The sequence below is a fragment of the Ranitomeya variabilis genome, chromosome 3 (assembly GCF_051348905.1).
Source record: "Ranitomeya variabilis isolate aRanVar5 chromosome 3, aRanVar5.hap1, whole genome shotgun sequence".
Classification (NCBI taxonomy): domain Eukaryota; kingdom Metazoa; phylum Chordata; class Amphibia; order Anura; family Dendrobatidae; genus Ranitomeya; species Ranitomeya variabilis.
The window spans coordinates 79645510-79669194 of NC_135234.1; the positions used below are offsets into that span (position 1 = coordinate 79645510).

The following is a 23685-nucleotide window of genomic DNA, read 5'->3' on the forward strand; positions in this document are numbered from 1 at the left end:
TTAGTGCTTGGAGATTTAGTTTTTCTTGCCGCAGCTGAATGATTTACATCTGTTAGCCAGCATAAGCCACTCATTCCCACTTGAGATGCAATCGGATGAGTGCAATACGATAAAAAAAAACGGATTGCACTCACCTTAATGTTTCTCTATGGTGGAGCTCACATCTGAGATTACTTTCTCATGCTGATTCGGCATGTGAAAACAATCACAGCCTGCTGTGATTGCACCCGAGAATCGGATCGCACGCACCCATATAAGTCTATATATGATTTTTTTAAAAAAAATGTTCCTGTGCCGAGATAATCTTATAAATGTGCCCCTGCTGTGTACTGTGTAATGGTCGTGTCTGACCATACAGGGACATGGTCTGATCATACCACAGCTCCTGGGCAGGGGAGGAAGCAAGAGTATACAGACAGGACACATGGGATCACAGGTAATTCTTTTTGTGAGGTAAAACATTTCACTGCCTGATTTTAAGCAATGGTTTATCTCAAAGAAAGATTAATTTGTGATTCCTTGCTGTAATGTCTTTATAAACTTTTGCTTCCTGCCCTGGCCAGGAGCTGGGATATGATCAGGCACATTTATAAGATTATCTCAGCACAGGAACATTTTATTTAATCACATTCAGTTGTGGAACTTATTATTATTCCAAGATCTATTGATTAAAATGAACATTTGTTCGTGGGAAAACCCCTTTAAAATGTTTCAGATCACCAAACAAATTTAAATATTAGACAAAGATAACACAAGTAAACACAAAATGCAGTTTTTAAATGAAGATCTTTAATTTTAAGGGAAAAATAAATCCAAACCTACATGGCCCTGTGTGAAAAAGTGATTGCCCCCCACATCTTTAAAACATAAATTAACGGTGGTTTATCAAATCTTTGGGAAGCGGAGTTTAAATTCCCTAGCCACTCCCAGGTCTGATTACTGCGACACTTGTTCTCAATCAAGAAATCACTTAATTACCTGCCTGATAAAGTGAAGTAGACCAAAAGTTCCTCAAAAGCTAGACATCATGCTAGAATCAAAAGAAACTCTGGAACAGCTGAGAAACAAAGTAATAGAGGTCTGTCAGTCTGGAAAGGGTTATACATAGTGATGAGTGAATAGCATTGTTGCTCGGGTCTCCCCAAGCACGCTCGGGTGATCTCCGAGTATTTGTTAGTGCTCGGAGATTTAGTTTTCGTAGCCTCAGCTGCATAAATATATGTGGGAATTCCCTAACAAACAGGCATTCCTCATATGTATTCAGCCTGTCTAGCAGCCGTAAATCATGCAGCTGCGGCGACAAAAAACGAAATCTCCGAGCACTAACAAATACTCGGAGACCACCCGAGCGTGCTATCTTTCTACCTTAGTTATTTCCCCTTTCTTTAGGGTGACACACAGATTAGTGTGTGAAAAAATCATGGGATAAAAATCCTCGGATACAATGACCCGCCGCCTTTAAAGGATTATAAGAAAATTGCATCGTTTGCGGGCTCCTTGTGATTTGTGTGTTTTTGATATCTGTCTATATATATGGGGCAGAAGATTGCCATTTAATGTGTTAATTGATATCAAAACCTGCATAGAATGGCCTTTATGTATGACTGTTTATTTTATATCGAGATAAAAAAAAGATGGCTATGTTCTCCATACGAGTGAAAATTAATGGCAAACCAGATTTATATCAATCTTACCTACACATAATAGGATCGGAATGTCTTTTGTGCGTTTTCCAATTGGAGCATGCGCAATATCACTTTATATATATGATAAATGAAGAGAGTGGAGCACAGACTAAAACAGGGTGCGCTCCATCTGACGCAAGCGCAATGCAAGACAGCTTCCTGGAAAGCAACACGCTTGGAGCGCAGCAGTTTGTGTGCGCTCCACAAGGAGTCTGCGCAGTGCGCAGCCCTTGGAACGCAGGAGAGGGAGGTGCGCTCCACCGGGAGTCGGCGCGCTACACTTACATCCTTTACCCATAAGGCATCAAGGTAGCCGGACTTCCCAGCAAGCAACAGGAAGTGCGGCATTATCGGGGCTTCGGTGGGCTTTTTAAAACTGAGGTTAGTGTATCGGGATTCAAATCTATCACATACCATCGGGATACATGTCATGAAATCGGGCCTCCTGATGAGCCAGAGGGGCAAAACGCGTTGAGGCGGTGTTTATGAGAGGCGGACGGCATTTGATTTTGAGATGAGTACTATGTTTGCTCTAAGTGTACCAATTTACTCATTACAGCACCTATAAGCACATCATAGAGGATTATCAATTGCATGGTGGTGTATATTTACTATATGTGCAAATTGGGGTGCTGGAAAATTCTAGGTACAGATATCTATGAGAAGCTATGATTTTATATAAGGTGAAACATAGACAGCTATCGTGCTGAATATATCTATTGCCGTCCAATGCCTATCTACATGTTCTCTATTGTTTTTACAACACGGTGTGACGATTAGGATTCCCTATGTATAGGTGTGACCTTTGTCTAGATGATAGGGGTACATTTAGTTGGATACCTGAGTAGAGGGACCCAATTGGACCCGTAGGGCTTATCTAGGGACCCTAGGGTCAGCCACCGTTGAGCGGGGGTGCCACAACGCTTCCCCTAGGGCGCCAACCCCCGCAGCTAGGAAGGCACCAATATAGGCATCATTTTAGGAGAATTAATCCCTATACCAGTTTTTTCATGGTGTTTTTGGTTTGTATGGTATGCCCACAGGTTGGTGGCATTTTAACATAAATGAATAAAGTTGTTTTTTTATGGGGTATAATATGATTTTTGTACTAATAGTTACCCTGGTTCAATAATCTGATATAAGATTTAATGATCCAAAACATACCAGCAAGTCCACCTCTGAATGGCTTAAGAAAAACAAAATTAAGACTTTGGTGTGGCCTAGTCAATGTCCTGACCTTAATCCGATTGAAATGCTGTGGCATTATCTTAAAAAGGCGGTTCATGCTCGGAAACCCTCCAATGTGACTGAATTACAACAATTCTGCAAAGATGAGTGGGCCAAAATCCCTCCAGAGCGTCGTAAAAGACTCATTGCCAGTTATTGCAAGCGCTTCACTGCAGTTGTTGCTGCCAACGGTGGCCCAACCAGGTATTAGGTTTTGGGGGAAATCACTTTTTCACACAGGGCCCTGTAGGTTTGGATTTATTTTTCATTTAATAATAAAGTCCTTCATTTAAAGATTGCATTGTGTGTTTACTTGTGTTTTTAATAATTACATTTGTTTGGTGATCTGAAACATTTAAGTTTGACAAACATGCAAAAGAGTAGGAAATCAGAAAGAGAGCAAAAACTTTCCAACAACTATATCAGGATGCTAATAATGTGAGTAAACATGATTAGAGAGGAGGGGCTACATAGTTTCAAAGAAGTGGGCAGCATGGTGGCTCAGTGGTTAGCACTGTTGCTTTGCAGCACCTGGGGTCCTGGGTTGAAATCCCACTAAGGACAACATTTGTAAAGAGTTTGTATGTTCTCCACGTGTTTGCGTGGGTTTCCTCCAGGTCCTCCGGTTTCCTCACATGCTCCAAAGACATACTGATAGGGAATCTAGATTGTGAGCCCCAATGGGGACACTGATGACAGTATGTGAAAAGTGCTGTGGAATGTGATGACGTTATATAAGTAAACATAATAAATAATAACGTGCAGCAGTCTATTGGTAGCAAGTGTAATAAGTGACAAGGTGGGTGAGAGGTGCCCCATAGCAAAGAAATGGACCCTTACCTTTATGACCTGCAAAAGCCACTTTCTACACTTGGGTGGATTATCTCAGCCTCTGGGCTAGAAGGCAGCTACTGTGGCTACTGCAGCTCTAGTTACACCCGTGAGAGTCTTTGCAAATGTAGCTGTAATATGAGTAACCATGAGACCCTTACACACCATATTTTAATAGGGGTCAGGTTGCTGTTGAGTACTTCACAACTTTTCTCTTACAGGATTATTTATTCCTTCCAAGCAGGATTATGAGCAATGCATAAAAAACACATGCTACATCAAAGATAGAGTAATGACTGAACACAGCGACTGATGAATAATCTCCGTTTCAAGCTAGTCACATCTGGAGTGTCACTGAGGTCATCGACATGATGGTGAAATAGGTCAAGTAACGCTGTAAAATCTCCCCAGCTAATACAGCACCAGAAATGCATCCTCCAAGTGGCTTTCATAAAGATATCCAGCAAGATAAACTAATGTGGAAAGAGCTTACAGAACAGCGCAGATTATGATATAGGTCATTACGTGGATAGAGTTCTCATATTTACACAGCTTCGTTATCTACTTATTTTACTGCTCTACAAATAGGTATTTGGGTGCTGCTCGAGTACGACAGACACTATACATCCTGACTGCATGCATTACATGCAAATATTGGATAAATGATGGGCTGATCCAGTTGTATTGGTGTTTAAAGGGAATCGGTCACCAGAGTTTTGCTTGCTAATCTGAGAGCAGAATAATACAGAGACAGGGACCCTAGTTCCTGCCATGAGTCACTTACTGGGCTGCATGATGTAGTTTTGATAAAATCACTGTTTTATCAGCAGGAGATTATCATTAGAGGCCTAGTAATCCTGCTGCCTGGTAGTTCAACCCCGCCCCCACCACGGATTGGCAGCTATTTTTGTACACTGTGCATATGAAGAAAGTAGCCAATCAGAGGTGTGGGCGGGGTTATACAGCGCTCAGCATTTAGAGAACTGCTAGATCTGCGGCAGATAAAACCGTTTTTTAATCAAAACTGCAGTAACCAGCCAAGTAAGTGAGACATCACAGGAATCAGGATCTCTGCCTCTATATTATGATGCTCTTAGATGGGACAGCAAAAATTTAGTATCAGATTCCCTTTAAGGAGCATCTGAAACTTGCCACAGTTATGTATTTTTGTATTTTGTGTTTCCTGAATCTAGAATTACCGTATATACTCGAGTATAAGCTGACCCGAGTATAAGCCGACACCCCTAATTTTGCCACAAAAAACTGGGAAAACTTAATGACTCGAGTATAAGCCTAGGGGGGAAAATGCAGCAGCTACTGGTAAATTTCTAAAGTAGAAATAGATACCAATAAAAGTAAAATTAATTGAGACATCAGTAGGTTAAGTGTTTTTGAATATCCATATTGAATCAGGAGCCCCATATAATGCTCCATAAAGTTTGATGGGCCCCATTAGATGCTCCATATTAAAATATGCCCCATATAATCCTGCATAAAGGGTAATAAGGGCCCCATAAGATGCTCCATAGAGATATTTGCCCCATATAATGCTGCACAAACGTTATGGCCCCATAAGATGCTCTGTACAGTCACTGCCCCTTATAGTGCTGCACAATCGTTATGGCCCCATACAGATGCTCCGTACAGTCACTGCCCCTTATAATGCTGCACAAGCGTTATGGCCCCATAAGATGCTCCGTACAGTCACTGCCCCTTATAGTGCTGCACAATCGTTATGGCCCCATACAGATGCTCCGTACAGTCACTGCCCCTTATAGTGCTGCACAATCGTTATGGCCCCATAAGATGCTCCGTACAGTCACTGCCCCTTATAGTGCTGCACAATCGTTATGGCCCCATACAGATGCTCCGTACAGTCACTGCCCCTTATGCTTTTGCTGCGATAAAAATAAAAAAAAAATCACATACTCACCTCTCTTCGCTCAGGACCCCCGGCACTTTCAATATTTACCTGCTCCTCGTGCGGCTCCGTCTTCAGCACTGACGTACAGCAGAGGGCACGCAGTGACTACATCACCGCGCCCTCTGACCTGAGCGTCACAGCCAGAGGACACTGATGACGGAGCTGCACCGGAACGAGGAGCGGTAAATATTGCGCAGCGCTGTATACTCACCTACTGCTGGCGCTGTGCAGTCCCTGCTTCTTCCAGCGCTGCATCTTCTTCCTGTATTGAGTGGTCACAGTTGCCGCTCATTACCGAAATGAATATGAGGCTCCACCTCTATGGGAGGTGGAGCCGCATATTCATTGCTGTAATGAGCGGGACCATGTACAGTACAGGAAGACTACGCAGCGCTGGAAGAAGCAGGGATGCGCAGGGACCGCGCCAGCAGTAGGTGAGTATAATTAGATAGCCCCGCCCCCCCCCCTCCCCTGCCGACCCCCAGGTATGACTCGAGTTTAAGCGAGAGGGGGACTTTCAGCACAAAAAAATGGGCTGAAAATCTCGGCTTATACTCGAGTATATACGGTAGTTTTAGTTTGTCCCTGCGTTTCTCCATTTCTGACATATTTCCTTATTTTCCTGATATGATATTGTATTTTCCTTTTTTCCAAGTGGGTGGGGTTTGCTAAGTGGGTGGGGTTGTTCTGAAGCATACACCCGCAGAGACTAGTTGAGGACCATGCCCACTTGGATAAAAAAAGACTACATTTATGTAGTTGGTCAGTGTCAATAAAATGAGTGGAGTTGAATGATATTGCTCTAATTTGCACTTAGTCCTTTAAAATGTTAACAAAAAAGAAGTAGAGGTGCAAACAACTTAAATCTTCTCTTAATGCTATCTAACTACTGAAAATTAGGAAATGGATTAGATATGTTGTTATGGACAACTACTACACTTTTTGCCTAAGTTTGTTGTTCTTAATTCACAAATTTTACATGTTTATGGAATGGCACAATTACAAGAAATACTATTTACCAATTTGAATCTATCATTTGCTTTTTAAGAACATTTTGTGCCATAATTGGCTGCCTGTCAATGTGATAACCTGAACATAGATGTTCAGAATTTTACTATGACTGCGTTCCCAAACCTTTATTTTATTTTTATCGTGGATTAAATATTAAAACTGAGTGGACTAACACAGCAATGGGTGGCAGGATAGCCACAACATCTAAACCAACAATGTCAGAAATTTATTAAAAAAAAATTAAAGACACCACTTATAATGATAAAATGTGAAGTCTTTTAGAAAAATAGATTGTTTTGTTTTTTGTTTTTTTAAAAAAAGCTAATGAGTCCTAGTGTATTCAGTCTCAGCCTGCCTCACTGACAGCAGCAGCTTGTCCTGAGCTGTGGGAGATCTCAGCATCTGGGAGGAGGAGGAGGGACACTGAGGAGCTGTCAATCAGGCTGGATGACTAGAAAATGAGTATAAACTTTGACAATGAATTATACAGTCATCTAATCTGTTTAACAATATATTTATTTATATTGGTTAAACGGGTGACGCATCAATTTAAAAAAATAAAAACTTAGCATAAAAAAAAATCTGCAGCTTTTCCTATATGTTGCACATTCCTTTGGATAACTGTTATAAATGACATTTGGATGGGAACACAGCATTATTCACTATGCTCTGGTATCTTTTTGATCGCGGTCACATTTGCACACGCGCTCACATAATGATATCTGACAATAACTGTGGTTACTTACGTCACAAGCGCAGATTATAATGTATCAGTCACATTTTTTCAGACAGTGCACACAATAAACAGATGAACTGCCTCCTATTCACGATGATATATCCTCAGGGGCAGACATTTTCTTTCTAGATCTACCTATGACTCTGCATTAACTTCCAGCAACCCCGCTTCATGCTTTATTTAGCTGCGTTCAGCACAAGAACACTATACATAATATTACATACAAGCTGCAAAGTGCACAGCGCGGGGACAGAAAATGGAAAATATGACTTGTTACACACATCCTCTTGGGCAAATGGTGTCTTTCATTTCTATGAATCATTTAATCACACACGCACCAAGCCTACGGGCAGACTTTGATTAAAAAATAAAAAGGTGTCTCGTCATTTGGACAGAAATCATATGAAAAGTCCTCCTAGGCTTTTTCTTAGCAAATTTGCAAATAGCAAATCTGCTCCTTTACATTTTAATCATTGTTTCTTCATATCCAGCCTTTTCTTGTCTGTCTGTGCAAGAAAATGGATCTTACATTAAAAAAAGATTGGCATGTTTTATAGACATACACACACTTGGTATCACTAGGTGCGGAAGCTAATAAATAATGTTTACAATATTTTTCCCAAACAGTAAATGCCAATATAAAACAAAAATAATAAATTAAAATTACAGAATCTCTTTGGACACTTTCAATCCTAAAAATATGGAGGAAAAATAAGATTAGAAAGCTGTATGGGCTAAAATAATGGTATCAACAAGTACAGCGTGTAACGAACAGAAATAATTATAACTCCTGAAAGGTGAGGAAGAATAATTGAAAGTACCCCAAAGATCGCACAGATCTATATTATTATTATTATTATTGGCAGTCTAGAAAATAACGAACATAAAGGAGATTTATCAATATTGTTGTATTTTAACAAAACGAAATAAAAATTTGGTGCATAGCATGTACTTTATTTTTTGGCTACTCTGCAAAACATAAAGTAAATGTTTCTATAGAAGAGCAAGGTTAGGGTTTGAAGATAAACTATAAAGAAACACCACCTATAGCCTTGCGCATATATTATGTCTCTGTACAACCTCCACTCCAGGTGGAGCCGGAATGACGCCCATTATCTACTAGGGATCTCTACAGCACATGTACTGTATACGCCTTCAATATTATACGCATGTTTACAGATTTTTTTTCGGCTGATTGCTGTAAGAATCTGTATGCTCCATTGGATGTCTACTACTATTTTTCTTTAGAGACATTGATCTAGGGGAGAAAAATGTGAAATACGAGGCCATGCGGAGCACTGTAAATCAGCATACAGACTTCACCAAAATTGCTCAGTGGTGTCGGTAGGGATTAACTAATATTTTGAAACCAATAGCCATGGGCCAAAAGATCCAACTTTGACCAACCCAAGATAAAACATAACTTTAATTGTGGCGCAAATTATATGTTAAGGTGCACATTCAACATACACTCTGCTCCTTATTGGTCCTACCTATTTTGTAATGTCTAAATAGCAGAGGAACAAGACGCTATTAAAATAAAGGATGATCCTCCTCAACATGTTTCACCCTTACGGGCTTCATCAGGATGAAGCATGTTTTTCCCTAAAGATTCTCCTTCATCTTAATCATTTTTGCCATTGGCTTTTCCAACTTTTTACTTTATATATACGATAGTGGTGGTATCGAAGTGTAAGCCGTCTGATGAATGGTCAGGTCAATCATTTTAGCCACATCACATTTTTTGAGGCCTTTAGCAGTTAATAGAAGTGAAAAAAATGGAACATATGAACATCAAGTCATTTTGATATTGCTGTACATATGTTATTTTTAACGTTTATTTTGCGTTTTTTCAGGCAGGTTCAAGGCGGCATAAGGTGTTGTGTGTACATTCTCAAAATGAGTTGTACGGGCACTTTACAGTATATTGGATGATCTATTCTTAAAATAGTTAATATCAGATGAAAGAAAGTACAAAACCCCGCACGCCATGCTGTTCAGCGGTTATCAGCTCCAGGGAATAAAAACTGATTTTAAGTTTTTGTCATCATATTTTACAGAACCGCCACCATGGCTAAAAGCAGGATCTGGTGCCTGAACCCAAAGGATAGGTCATCAATATTATATGCATGTACAGAGGCAATAGGTAGTAACTACTAAATACCCCGACTGTTGGCTGTTACTGTGCTCATAGTGGTTGCCATCCATCTTTCACACCCCTGAGGAGCATGTACACTGCAAAGTTGCAATCCATAACATTTTACAAATATATTTAGGCTTTACGGGAATAATGACAGCCAATATTTGCCCCGTGATGGCTGTCACTAGGGACCTAATTATATTAACCATTTTGAGATCTGGGTTACAGTCTCTACTGTGTCTATTATATTTATTCACATAAAAAGATGAAATTGCACAAAAATGGAAAAAGCAAGTACCTTGTCTTGGCTGTTGAGCTCATGGTATGGTATATGAGCTGGCAGATATGTGTGAAGCAGGGCACAGAATGCCAGGCCATCACTCCAACTGCTACTGAAGTTTGTTATATCGATATTCTGTGAAAACACAAAGGAATAATAATAAGTTTTACACTGCGTCCATAAAGCACAAGGAGCTGTAAAAACATCTTCCTCTGGTTAGGCTACGGACAACTTTAATGACTCTTTTGTCATAATGTCAGAGCTTAATTCTAATGAACAATTAATTACTGAACTTGGCCGAGTCAAATCTTTCACTGCTTCCTGTATTTGCAGTTATTGGAATAAAGCCGTGTTTCCTTTCATTCATTATGAGCAGTTGCCAACATACAGCATTACTCCACTGTCACCAGCTCAGTAGCTCCATGTGTTCAATGAGAAATGGTTCTGCCAATGGAGAAGCCATACAAGTCGTCATCTGAGGTCAATATGCTACATACCTAATTTGATATTATCCAACATTTTATCCTATTACCATATTATTAAAAAACTCTGAAGGGACATGCTTCTCATCAACGGTCAATGGAGACCGAAAAATTATTGAATCATTGAAATAATTACATTTTTCTTTCAACAAAGCCGTTAGTAATATAATTTTCTATGGAAATTTTCAAAATACCCAAGCTCACTAAAGGAAACCTGTCAAGTGATTCATGCTGGCCGAACTACATGGACGCATGAGTTAGTGACCACCTCTTGCATTTTGGACATCTAAGTTTCACGTCGAAATGCTTCAGTGTTTCATAGAAAAACATAGTTGCACCAGCTTCCCTCTGCCCGCTCAGCTCTTTCCCTATATGTGTGCACAGTGAAGGGGGAAACCTGTCAAAATAGTTGAACTGTCTGGGAAAAAGAAACTGGAGAACTGCCTCTTGGACCAGTCACCTCATTCCACATCCCAAGCTAATGAAAAAAGACCAGTCTCTCACTTATGCTTCCCATAGTTTGGGCAGCATAAATCAGCTGCAAGATTAATTTTTGAACTACATTCACCTAGGAAACTACCTAGCATACCACCTCTTATGTGCATTCCCACCTAATTGTATGCACTCATTCCTTTGGTTTAAGCACTACAAGATTGAACCATGTCTAGGAAATATTTTCTAAAACTGGTTTTACCTTCCCTTCCCTGTTCTCTCCCAAGCCACTATGTAGACTGGATATAAAAGTATGCGAAGTTTTTGTCATGTAAAAAAAAACATACCAAGAAGAATCAGTTCGAATTTATAACCGCATGGAGTCTGGGTTGGAGTCTATCAGCACGGGATATAAAAACTTGGCAATTTTTGCCCACTCTTCCTTGCCATAGCGCTCCAAAGCTGTCAGATTGCAAGGGCATCTCCTGAGTACAGTGCTCTCCTCCGGTCATCCAACAGATTACCAATTGGATTCAGGTCGGGTTTCAGCTGGTCAATTCAAAAACTTTGATAATCTTCTGGCAAAACCATTCTTTTGTCGATTTGTATGCTTAGAATCGTTGTTGTGTTGAAAGATAAAATCCCTCCTTATCTTTAGCTCTTTAGTAGAAGCCTGAAGGTTGTGTTGTAAAATTGACTGATATTTTGAACTATTCATAATTCCCTGCACCTTGACTAACGCCCTAGGTCTGGCTGCTGCCAAACAGCGCTAAAGCATACTGCTGCCTCCACCATCTTTCACTGTGGTTGTGGTGTTCTTTAGGTGATGTGCAGTGCAGGATTTAAACCAAACATACCTATTGAAATTATGGACAAAAAGTTCATCCTTTGTCTCATCAATCATTAGACCATAACACATTTTCTCACATGTTTTTACCAGACTTGATGCAGGCACTGGCAAAATATAGCTGGACTTGGATGTTTTTCTTTGTAAGAAAAGGCTTCAACTTACTCCATATGCCAGTCATATGAAGAAAACAGGAGGTTGTCACATGCAATACACAACTAGTACGTGCCAGAGATTCTTACAACTCATTTAATGTTGCTGTAGGCTCTCTTGACAGCCTTGAAGACCATTTTGTTTTCATAAATTTTTGAGGGATGTCCAGTTCTTGGTAATGTCACTGTTGAGCCAAATTTAAGCCACTTCTTGATGATAGTCTTCACAGTGTACCATGATATATCTAATGCCTTGGAAATAATTTTATAGCCTTCTTCTGAATGATATCCTTCACAAATGAGATCAATTTGCTGTGTTGTAAGCAGTTTAAAATCTGAGGAAAATCCTACTAAAACAGTATATGGGGTTAATCAAAATTACTTTGCATGATGGCAGCTGTGTACTGACTACTATTTAACATGAGTTTAAATGTGATTGGTTAATTCTGAACACAACCAAAACCACAATTATAAATGGGTGTAAATACTTGAGCAAGCACATTATTTTGGTTTTGTTATTTTCCTCCTCAAAATGATTAAAGTTTGTTTCTCAATGGATTTGTTCAGATTATGGATGACATCAAAGGTGTAAAAAGTTTTCAAATGTTTCTTCTTGGTATGATTTCTTTACGTGACAAAAACCTGTCATTTTAACAGGGGCGTGAATATTTTTTTTATACATATCCACTTTCGACAGGCTAAAATCCATGTGCATGGAGACCAGATAATATCATTTGATTGATAGATGCAAATGGAAGGAGATTATTGTAATTATGTTCTTGTATATCTTACATGTCACAAACTTTGACTTAAATACTTTCTTTCTTCAGCTTTGGTTTATTAGTAATAGATCATGAAAGTTCACTATTTCACATTCTATTGGTCAGACATTGGTATCTACAATATTTCCAGTATTCTTCACACCAATATTATAATCAAAGTAAGATGTGGATAATAATATGGAAGTGACATCCAAAATATATTGATCTTTCATGTGACACTAGCTCCAAAGCTAATGTGTAGCCTGCACCTTTTATGGCCAATTGTTCTGAACTTCCATTACGTAAACATTTGAAAGGTGTTTTCAAAATTTTACAAAATTTGCTCAAGAGCAGGGAATGATAGAAGGTTAAGAAATAATCACTGCTTACGAGGCTGCTCCAGCACCGCCAATCATTTGGGCTGCACCAATGATGGCGCCTGTTACGGATCTGCAACACAGGACTAAGGTAGAAGGGGGAAAACTGACCCTGCACTATGACTAGGCTGAAACCCTACGATGGAGTGGGCAACCAATTCCTTGCGAATAGACCCACTGACGATCCTAGGTTAATCTCAAGCGAAGACCTATAAATAAGGGGAAGGGGTACCCTAAAAGAACTAAGGACTGGGTACAAAAACGGGTCACCTCCTAGTAGAAAACACAGAGAAGGCTGCAGAAACCAATAGAAAACAGAAACTAAGACTAGCAGAACCAGAGGTACCAGTACTGAACAAATAACACACACAGAACACTAAGCAAAGCACCAAGCTAGAGCTCAAGCACATAAACACTGTTGTCCAGCAAGGACTGGGAGGCAGGTACTGGTTAATAAAGAGTGAAACAAACACCTGACCCAAGACAAACCCATCACCAGAGGAAAAAGACCAGCAGCCAGAACTCCACAAGAAAATGGCGGATAGTAACCAACTAATGTTAATCATCCACTTTACCACTGCAGAAAATAACCGGCATTGACATTGGCATTTGCATGTAGAGTACATGACCTCTAGTAGCCATCAATGGGCAGCGGTAGTCACATGAATTATACATGATAAATCATGCAGGATTGGCAGGGACCACCAGAAAGCGTGAGAATTTAAGAGTTAAGTAATGCTTATTTCTTTATTTCAGAACATTCTGTACATTGACCAACTCTTGTAAAATCAATGTCAATCAAAAATCTTCTTTGTGCTCAATAATTGTTCCTGAGCATCTAAATGTGATTGTGATTTAAGTAAACCTCTACATTCAGCCCGCTCCTTCACAGTGAAGGGTTTTATTGCTGGTAAATAGAACGACTAGGAGCATGGTAGATAAACAAGACATAAAAGCTGGATACCAATAGTTATAGGCCGCTGCAATCTATTCCTTGTGAAGGATTTTACCTCTTCATTTCCATCTGATCCAACTTAAATGAAATGAATTCCCAGGATGCCTGTGTCATTGCCAGGACGCTCTCCGAAATAACCCTCGATCCTGCACATTTATTCAGCGGACTATTGCTGCCTAAACCTATTTACCCTTCATTCATTACTCTGCACCGTCTTCTCTATGAGTGACAGACAGGAAAGATCATTTATGCTGATTTCTATGCTGCGAGCAGTCAATTGACATCTAAAAGTATTGGATCATGTGTAAATGAATGTATATTTTAATGTGATAGAGTTTTGTGTATTACATTTATTACTACATAATATAACAATTTTATCGATAAAGGAGCAAAACGATAGCTGGACAATATATTGCCGTAAGATAAAGACAAAGGGTTTATCGTATGATCTGCACACAGTAGACCTTGGATGACCTCTTGATCTAGGATTGTACTGGAGCTTGACACGGTGTTGGCTGAATTATGACAAAAGTGATATAACTATTGGATATATCGGTATTAGATTAGCCCCAGGGGATATTTCTAGATGAAGTGGAAATCTTAGGTTTGGTTCTAGCGTTCAGCCTTGGATTATAGGAAGGACATTACATGTATATATAGTGGGCCTCCAGAACCTGCTCAACCTGTTCTTTGGCCCCATCCACTCCAGAAGTGGTGGCCATACATACTCGTGGCTCTTTTAAGTCTTTTAACCCCTATATGACGTAGCGATTCTTTTTTTTTACGTCTACTTCTTTCAAGAGCTTGTTTTTTTGCAGGACAAATTGTACTTTTGAATGACATAATTCATTTTACCACACTGCGTAATCGAAAAAGGGAAAAAAATTCCAAGTGCGTTGAAACTGCAAAAAAAAAAAAAAGGGCAATTTCACAAATGTTTTGGTTTTTTTTTATTTATCATGTTCACTATATGGTAAAACTTACCTGGCAATATGATTCCCCAGATTTATAAGAGTAAGCAGATACCAAACATGTATAGGTTTTTTTTTATTTAAGTGGAGAAAAACATTTTTTGCACCCTGACCTGGCGATGTTTTTATCGCTTCTTATTGTATTTTATTGCAATGTTGCGGTGGCCAAAAAACTTAGTTATGGAGTTTTGATTTTTTATTCACATTACACCATTTACCAATCTGATTTATGTTATACTTTGATAGATTGGATGTTTATGAAAGCAACTATACCAAATGTGTGTATTTTTTTAAATTGTTTTATTGTTAATAGGGCAAAAAGAATGTGACTTGAGCTTGTGCTTTTTACATTTTATTTTTATATATTATTTTTCAATTTTTATTGCATTTAACAGTCCCCTTAGGGAACCTGAAGCTGCGATCATTCGATCGCTTGTGCAATACATAGCAAGGCTTCAGCATTGCTATGTAAAGAGAAAATCACGATCTCCTGTGAACACTAGTCACAGGCTGACTTTCACAGACGGATGATAATGACAGGCACGGGGGTCATCGGCAGACCCCTGTCTGTTATGACAACCCATTATCACACCAATTGAAGTATGGAACAACACGCTCCCCTGCCGGCACACGTTAAATGCCTCTGTCAGAGACTGACTGCAGTATTTAACAGGTTAACAGTCATAGGCACATGATGGCTGATTAAATCAGCCATCATGAGCAGGGAAATGTACAAGCGCAGCGTGCAAGCCCGCATCAAAGGCAGGGACGCTACAGATTATGCAGGTTTAGGTTAAAGCTTGTGAAGGTTTTAAAGCATAAGAAAGTTGCTGGATTGACGCAATACACTGTAGTTAAAAAAAGATGACCATCCTTATGTATAGCCACCTATCCTATATGTGGTTTCAATGAGCAATCTGATTCTTAGAGGGAGAATGGGAGACTTCATCAAATTTTTGACCAGGATCTTTCGTCAAGACATAATTTGGCCCCCACTTTATTATATGATGTCACATTCGCCTGATAAATGTTGACCAGATATTAGTATACACAGCAAAATATTTTCACAAGTGTAAGGAAATGTCATGTATTTCTTTTACATGATGTATTTAACTCCATGCAATAATTCAGAGAAGGAATAAGAAAATATAGAATGGAAATACATGATCATTTTTGTAAATTGCATCATTACTGGTAAGAGAACGGGAGAGCACATAGTATTTTGTACAGATAACCCGATCAGTCACATTGACCACTATTGCAGACTAGCAAACTTTATAATAAGGTTATAGGAAGTATTGCAGAACCAAAAGAACAAGCCTGGGGTTATATGTGGTAAAGCAGGAATTTCCAGTGTGATCCAGCATTTAGAGCTGCTGCTAACTACTGCCAAGAACATTCACAATTGCTCAATTATCATTAGCTGCATTAAGAAAACTGTTCATGGCACTCATAGTGCACAAATGGTGCTGTACAATCTGGTGGGAATGTCAACATTCAAACAAAGGAGTTATGGGTTTGTTTTGGGGAGAAATGGGACATATCTGATCAGTTAATTGTTGCTCAGGACAAATATAAGAACCAAAAATTATAAATCTGGAAAAAATTAAAAAAGAAAAGTGAACATATATTCCCTTAAAAACGTCTTTAATATTAGGATATTAAAAAAACATCTACCCAGTGAAAATATGGTATAATACCAAAAAATGATGAAAAAATGACCTAACAACCGACCTAACAAATGCCCCTGCAATAGGCCTATCTGGATACCTGCCTTGCTGTGGAGGTTGAAGCCCTAATAGCCCGATTTTGGCACTCAACGTAGTCTATCCCTCTCTCCCCTCCCCTAGGCCTATTGCAGGGGCATTTGTTAGGTCATTTTTTCATCATTTTTTGGTATTATACTATTTTTTCACTGGGTAGGTGTTTTTTAGTATCCTAATATTAAAGATGTTTTTTAAGGGAATATTATGTTCACTTTGCCCAGGACAAAGCCTACAAAAATATATTTTAAAACATTAGAAAAAAATGTGTATTATACGAAGGTTTCCTAAGGTGGGTTATCCTTAATGGACTTGTGCAAGGTTAGAAAAAAGGGTCTCCTTTTTCAACAGAAGGAACACCACTTGCATCCATGGACTGTGTCTCGTATTGCTGCTCTCAAGAGAACTAGAACCAAGGGGGTGATTAATCAAGATAAGCTTAGTGTACGCTAGCACTACACCAGCTTCGCCAGCCTTGATGGAGTATGAGAGGTGTCAAATTCATTACGAGGCCCATACCACTTCATGAATTCAGCATTCTGATACTGGAAACTGCACGGAAATAGGTGAAGTCCTGAAGACCAGTGACAGGTAGTAAGGTTACTAGAAACCGCAGAGAAACAGATGAAGTCCTGAAGATCACCAACAGGAAGCAAGGTAACTGGAGACCGCAGACAAGTAACTCGGTGACTGAAACTACAGAGAAGCAGCAGATGTCCTGATGAATGTCTACTGGAACTGTGCACAGAAAACTAAAAGTATTACAAAAAAGTCTTAGAGCAATACCAAGACACAGGTGCGTCTCTTTACATAGGCCTTGGAAAAACAACATATGGATTACGCCGGGCAACTTGCAAAGCCCTACATGGAGCACCATAAAATCAAACAGACCGGGGCATGTGCGTAACACCATTTTTCATCTAGCTTTTGTCACTGTTTACTAACAGTGTGGCATCAGTTTATCTCAAATACAAAAAAAAATGACAATAAAAATATCGAAGCTTCTCCTATCCATTAAACAGAAAAAAATGAACAAAATGTGCATGAAACATGGATGAAACATAGATGACATCCAAGTGCTGTTTTTTGTCATTAAACGAAAAACACGGCTGGAATTCGTACATGAAAAACAAATGTCTAAATGCGGCTATGTTGCAAAACCTGAAACAACCCATAGACAAAACTGGTGCCGTTTTCTGGAAAAAGGCAAAATATTTTCCTAATTCCATGCAACTCTTAGAGGGCCAATATATTCCTAGAAATTAACGTATAGAAATCCCCCTTTCATTTCTTATGGTATGGCTGATATTTGCAAAGCAATAGATCATACCCATTTTGTATAAATTAAGCAATAGGGCAGATCAACGACTTGCGAGTCAAATGTGCCCCCTCAGTTGTTGGCAGCTGCAGGACTGTTTAGGCCCTTGTGGCACCAGGGAGGCGACTGCATTATTAGAACTAGTAATGAAAGTCAAAACCATATCACGTAGTAACGCTATATAAAACATGTCTCACAAGCTTGTAACATGGCTCAGCACGGTCTGCCTTATTTGAATGTGACCTGAAACCGAAACTTGCGGACGTCTAAATTAGACCTACTCGGTGACTTATATAGACGTTACTCATTTGAGAAATGCATGTAACATTTTGTAGATCACGAAATCGTTGGTAGGCTGAAAACAACTTTTAGTTACGGATAGAGATGAGCGAATCGATCTGCAAATGATCGTACTTGAGTCACATTTCCTGAAGTCAAACATATTGAGATTCGATTCACAGTTTGCCAAAAATCTTTTTTAAGACTTGCACCATTTCCTTCACTGCTGAAGATGGCAGGTTAATGTAATTTTGAGTTGTTGCGTGGGTCTCCCCATAAAGACCTGCACCCATGATATCTTATGGATTATCAAACTTTGTACGTTGGTGGTTAAAACCTGGCCCATCACAGATCAGTGGTTCTCAGTGGAGCACATAGCAGATTAATTTACCATCTCCAGAATCACTGGGTAAGTGTCTTTCTCCCGTACAGATTAAGCTCTTATGGTCAGCGGGGTCCACTCTCTCTCTCTTTTTCCCGTAGTGCATAAGCTCTTCTGATCAGTGGAATCTGCTCTCTCTTTTTCCTGTGCAGTATAAGATCTCATGATCAGCGGGGTTCTCCCTCACTCATTTAGAGTGTATACTGTTATGGTCAGTGGCCTCCTCTCTCTCTTTTCCAGTTTCTCTCCTGTAGAGTGTAAGCTTTTATGATAAGCATGGTCCTCTTTCTCCAGTAGTGTGTACGCTCATAGGCAGCGGGGTTCTCTCTCTCCCTTCAGTAGAGTGTAAGCTCTTGTGGTTTGCGGTTCTCTTTCTCTCCCGTGTAGAGTGTAAGCTCATATGATCAGCAGGGCCTTCTCTCTCCTCTACGAGTATTTTACAAGCAATTACAAGCTTCCCAGTATTGTGATTCATGCAAATTTATTCACCACAAATCAAATTTTGGTTCAAAATTTGGTGAAATCGGCAAAATCAAATTTCAAAAGATCCGCTCATCTTAAATTACTGTACACTGTAGGCAAGTTTTTCCACAATTTTTAAAAGCGCACACTTACTAGATAAGATGTGACATAAGTATTGCATAACATTTTTTTTTTGCCTATTAAAGAAATTTTCTACAACTTTTTTTTGTACAAAGTCGTGCAAGTCAAACTTCTCCGTCATGGAGGTAAGCACCTGACAACATATATTTCTGTCCATGAATTGCCTTGAGGGCAGGGGCCACCAGGATGAGTTCTTACAGACCCACTTTTATCCTTGCACATATAGGAGGAGGAGCTCTAATAAGGCAGATGGCCACACATACTATCTTTAGGAGACAATCTTATTTCTCAACAGTGTATTCTTTATACTTTGGGCAGCTACATTCAGTAGAAATGAACATATGCTCTTGAGTTATCACAGATGAAACGGTTAAGGGATGAAATTGATTTTGCTTCTTATACGCTGCATCATGTAGTCGTGTGTAACAATAACACGGTTAGAGACGCGTGACACTATAACCATGGTTTCATGATGGGTTTACTAGCTTGAGCACTACGGCTGACGTTTGTTGATAATCTTACAGGTAATGCGATCCATGTTAATTGTCAATTTGCTAGCACATTTGAGGAAGCGATGATCTCATGAACCTTTCCCAAGGGTCAACACAAATTAGTTTTTATCCAGGTTACTGAGTTTTTCCAATGGCATAACACAGAAGTGGAGAAATAAACTATAATCCAGACATGACCTTTGGGTCAGTATCACAGATGGGTTCTAAAGTTATTTCTAACAGCTCTGTAACATTTACAAACTGTTCACGGTTCAAAGCAGCTAGACTCTTGTTAAGTGGCTACTAGACAATTATACCCAAACATTAAAGTGGACTTCTCAGATCTCCTAACATACAGTATCTACTAATTTATTCTATTCTCCAAAAATAATGTATGAGCTTCCTTTCTTAGAACGTTTTGCTAGGCTATTCCTGTTATTCATACTGGAAGTCTACGAATAAGTTGACAACTGGGTGTTATCAATGGTGACACAGTCGGACACTATCCAATCAAAATTGACTGATTCTTGTAACGGCTAATTGTCAATTAATTCAGAAATATTTCAGAAGAATAACAAAGAAAAGTCACAACAGAGAAGTATGAAAAACTGTACCCTAGAAATGTTACTACTTGCGGAATACTAGAGCCAACATGTTGGGGAGATGGTTGAGATTTGTACACTTTTTTAAGCAAGCATGGAGTGGAAGTGAGGAATAGCTGAGCTGACTTCATATTTAACAAGGAACTCAATTTTCTAGATGTTCAGATTATTTGACAAGGAAAGAATTTTGAAATGACATTGTTCACATAACAGTACAGATCGTAATAATTTTTTACACTGTAAGAGTTATCATGCTCCACATCTATTCAAAAGTATTTCTAAAAGTCAGGTCAAAGAATAACGAGTACCGCTGATCATCAAAAGAAGAATCTGAGAATGGCAAATACTTTTTAGTATCATCAGAATTATGTGCAGATTATAAATAAGAGAACGACAGACTATAAAGAATGTCTGATTTCTTATATGCAATAAAAAACAAACAAGGGACAGAATAAAATGTTTACACACCCCTGTTAAAATGCCAGGGTTTGGTCAAGTAAAACAATTGTATCAAGAAAAATAATTTCAGTACTTTTTTCACCCTTAATTTTACCTAAATCTGTACTAATTCTATTGAGAAACAAACTGAAATCATTTTGAGTGGAGGGAAATAAAAATATATAAACTAGTTACTACATATTAGATTCCTTGATAGGGTGTTGATCCAGGGAACTAGTCTGATTTTCGTATGTGGAGTCGGGAAGGAATTTTTTTCCCCAATGTGGAGCTTACCCTTTGCCACATGGGTTTTTTTTTTTGCCTTCCTCTGGATCAACATGTTAGGGCATGTTAGGTTAGGCTATGGGTTGAACTAGATGGACTTAAAGTCTTCCTTCAACCTTAATAACTATGTTATTATAAAATAATGTGGTTGCATGTGTGAACAACCCACTTAAAATTGGGGATGTGGTTGTGTTCAGAATAAGCCAATCACATTTAAACTCGTGTTAAATAGTAGTCAGTACACAGCTGCCATCAATTACAGGGATTCTGACTCTATATAAAGTTTAGCCGTTCTAGTAGGTCGTCTTCTGACATTTTCCTAGTTATGTTTTACAGCAAAAGCCATGTTCAGTAAACAGCTTACAACACAGCAAAGGGATCTCACTGATTAAAGTTATGAGACAGGAGAAGAGTACAACATTTATTCTAAAGCATTACATATACCATGGAGCACTGATAAGGTGGCTGACTAATTGCTCATTTTAATAGCTCAGCTAGCTCCCTTTTCTAACCCAGCTGATCGATACACAGACAGTAGCACTCACTCTACTAGTGAAAGGAGTCATCAGCCAGCCCCCTTTACAGAGAGCATTGGTTTTGTGGCAACACAAGAAACTTTCTTCTTATGTATTTTTTTAGTTGACAAGAATTTTAAATATTTAATTTCGCAAACCTATATTATTTGCAGCCCATGTACAAAGATAAAAAATGAGCAAATATGTTATAATACATGTATAATTTATTTATTGATTTGCATTGGGAAAATGGTTGTTTTTGTTATTTTGTCCCTTTTGTTTTTCATCCCCTGTTTTCCCAGTCACACAGGGTTTCCTCTTGTCAGTCTAGGCAAAGTAATTGTGCTAAAATGATGTCAAAAACAGATGTAGGGAACAGTGTGTAGAATAATACACAGTTCAGCCGGTCATGGGTCAGTACATGCAACGGCCAGCAGTTCCTTACTACTTACGTGTTAAAATTATATATAGCGCACAGTGTTATTTTATAAGGAAAAAATGTACTTTTGTTCTTTCCGTTAATAAACATACCATGCCTCAGTAATATGATTGCGTCAAAGCTAATTGACCAATTCGTTCATAATTACCTAGATATATCATTCACATATAACTTAGGTAAAATGCTAAAAATAATCAGAAAAAAATTAAATTGTTGGTCCTCAATGATTTATACCTATTAATGCCTAATTGAAATGTGAGATATATAGCCATCCAATGGTTAACAGATATAATTTAATAATTGGATAAGTTATTAAATACAGATGATATGGCATTGCAATACAATCAAGAGGTTGCAGTTTTATTTTTCAGGCAGGAGGTTATGACTGTAAAAAACACAGAAAAGCCAAAAACTGAATAACACAAGAATAATTTCCGCTCAGGATTGTGCAAGTTTAATCCACATTCTTTCTTCCTTCTGATAATACAGAGCGGGAACTCATCCTCTGTAAGGCTATTTATCTGCGGAGGGACAGGCACAGTCCGTACATTCCTTGGCTGACGACCCCTGCCAACTTCAGCTCTTGCCAACAAGTTTTACATTTATTCAGCATCTTCTCCAGATGCAATGATTTTTTTTCACGCCTCAAGCAAATTCTTATACTCAAACAGATCCCACCATTAAATAAAAAACAAACAAGCATAAAACACTCAACATGGTAAAAAAACAAAAACCCTTCTCTAAAATGTACGATCACATTCGAAGACCAATATACAATTCAGTAGTAGGACTTTGTAAACGCATAGCATTACTTTGGTCCAGTGCTGCATACACAATTCTGCTGGTTAGTGAGTGCTACAGACCGCAGACATCCCTAAAGCAGCCCAAACACTTTCAGACAAACCCTGGCAGCAATTCCTCCTAGATACCCCTGCAGTCAATTCCCTATATATGCAGACTTGAGTTGATGAAGCCTGCTCAAATTTTCAATTAGTAGAGAGGTCCTTATCTATGAACTGTTCCAATATTTATGGACATAACTGTTTATCACTCACATAATGGTAATTCTGCTTCAAGTCACCTGTCTTATCTATAGCATTATTTCTGGGCTGTATTGTGCATAAATATGTGACTCTTCAGAATTTCTATTAGTCTATGCCTGATGAAGGGACCTGTGTAGTCTCGAAAGCTTGCAATTTGTTACCATCTTTTCAGTTAGCCATTAAAAGGTATCAACCACTGAAGACTCTAAATTCTAAATATTTTTCTACAGAGGTATAGGCACTGCTGACCATTTTTTCCCCAATATCTGCCATCTGCTATTTGGGAAAAGTTGAGACCCCATATATACATTTGATAGCTGGCCACTCAAGCTGAAATCTGTGGGTTCAACCGACTTTTAACTAAAGTATATAGGCATCTTATGTCACATACTACTTCTTGTTAAAATGCTGTCAAATTATGGCCCAAAATAAAAGTGACCTATAGCACCCAACTAAACCCGCCATAAAATACCTAAGGTCAAATAACTTTTACATTATAATATATAGTCATTACATAATACCACATCCACTGAGGAGGTTTCATGAAAGCCCGACAGCTCTACTTTTAGCATTAATGCAACAATTCACTTTAGGCAGCACTAGGTGGCTCAGTGGTTAGCACTGCAGCTTTGCAGCGCTGGGATCATAGGGTCAAATCCCACCAAGGACAACATCTGCAAGGAGTTTGTATGTTCTCCCCGTGTTTCTGTGGGTTT

General features: G+C 38.9%; 1 protein-coding gene across 2 annotated transcripts in view; it reads right to left on the minus strand.

The window, feature by feature from the left end:
- SPECC1 (sperm antigen with calponin homology and coiled-coil domains 1) overlaps positions 1 to 23685 on the minus strand; it is a 543118-nt gene that overhangs the window by 15544 nt on the left and 503889 nt on the right. For both annotated transcript variants that reach the window (XM_077294264.1, XM_077294265.1), the window contains one exon: positions 9853 to 9969. In XM_077294264.1, the coding sequence (XP_077150379.1) occupies positions 9853 to 9969 (117 nt within the window). The remainder of the gene's footprint in view (positions 1 to 9852; positions 9970 to 23685) is intronic.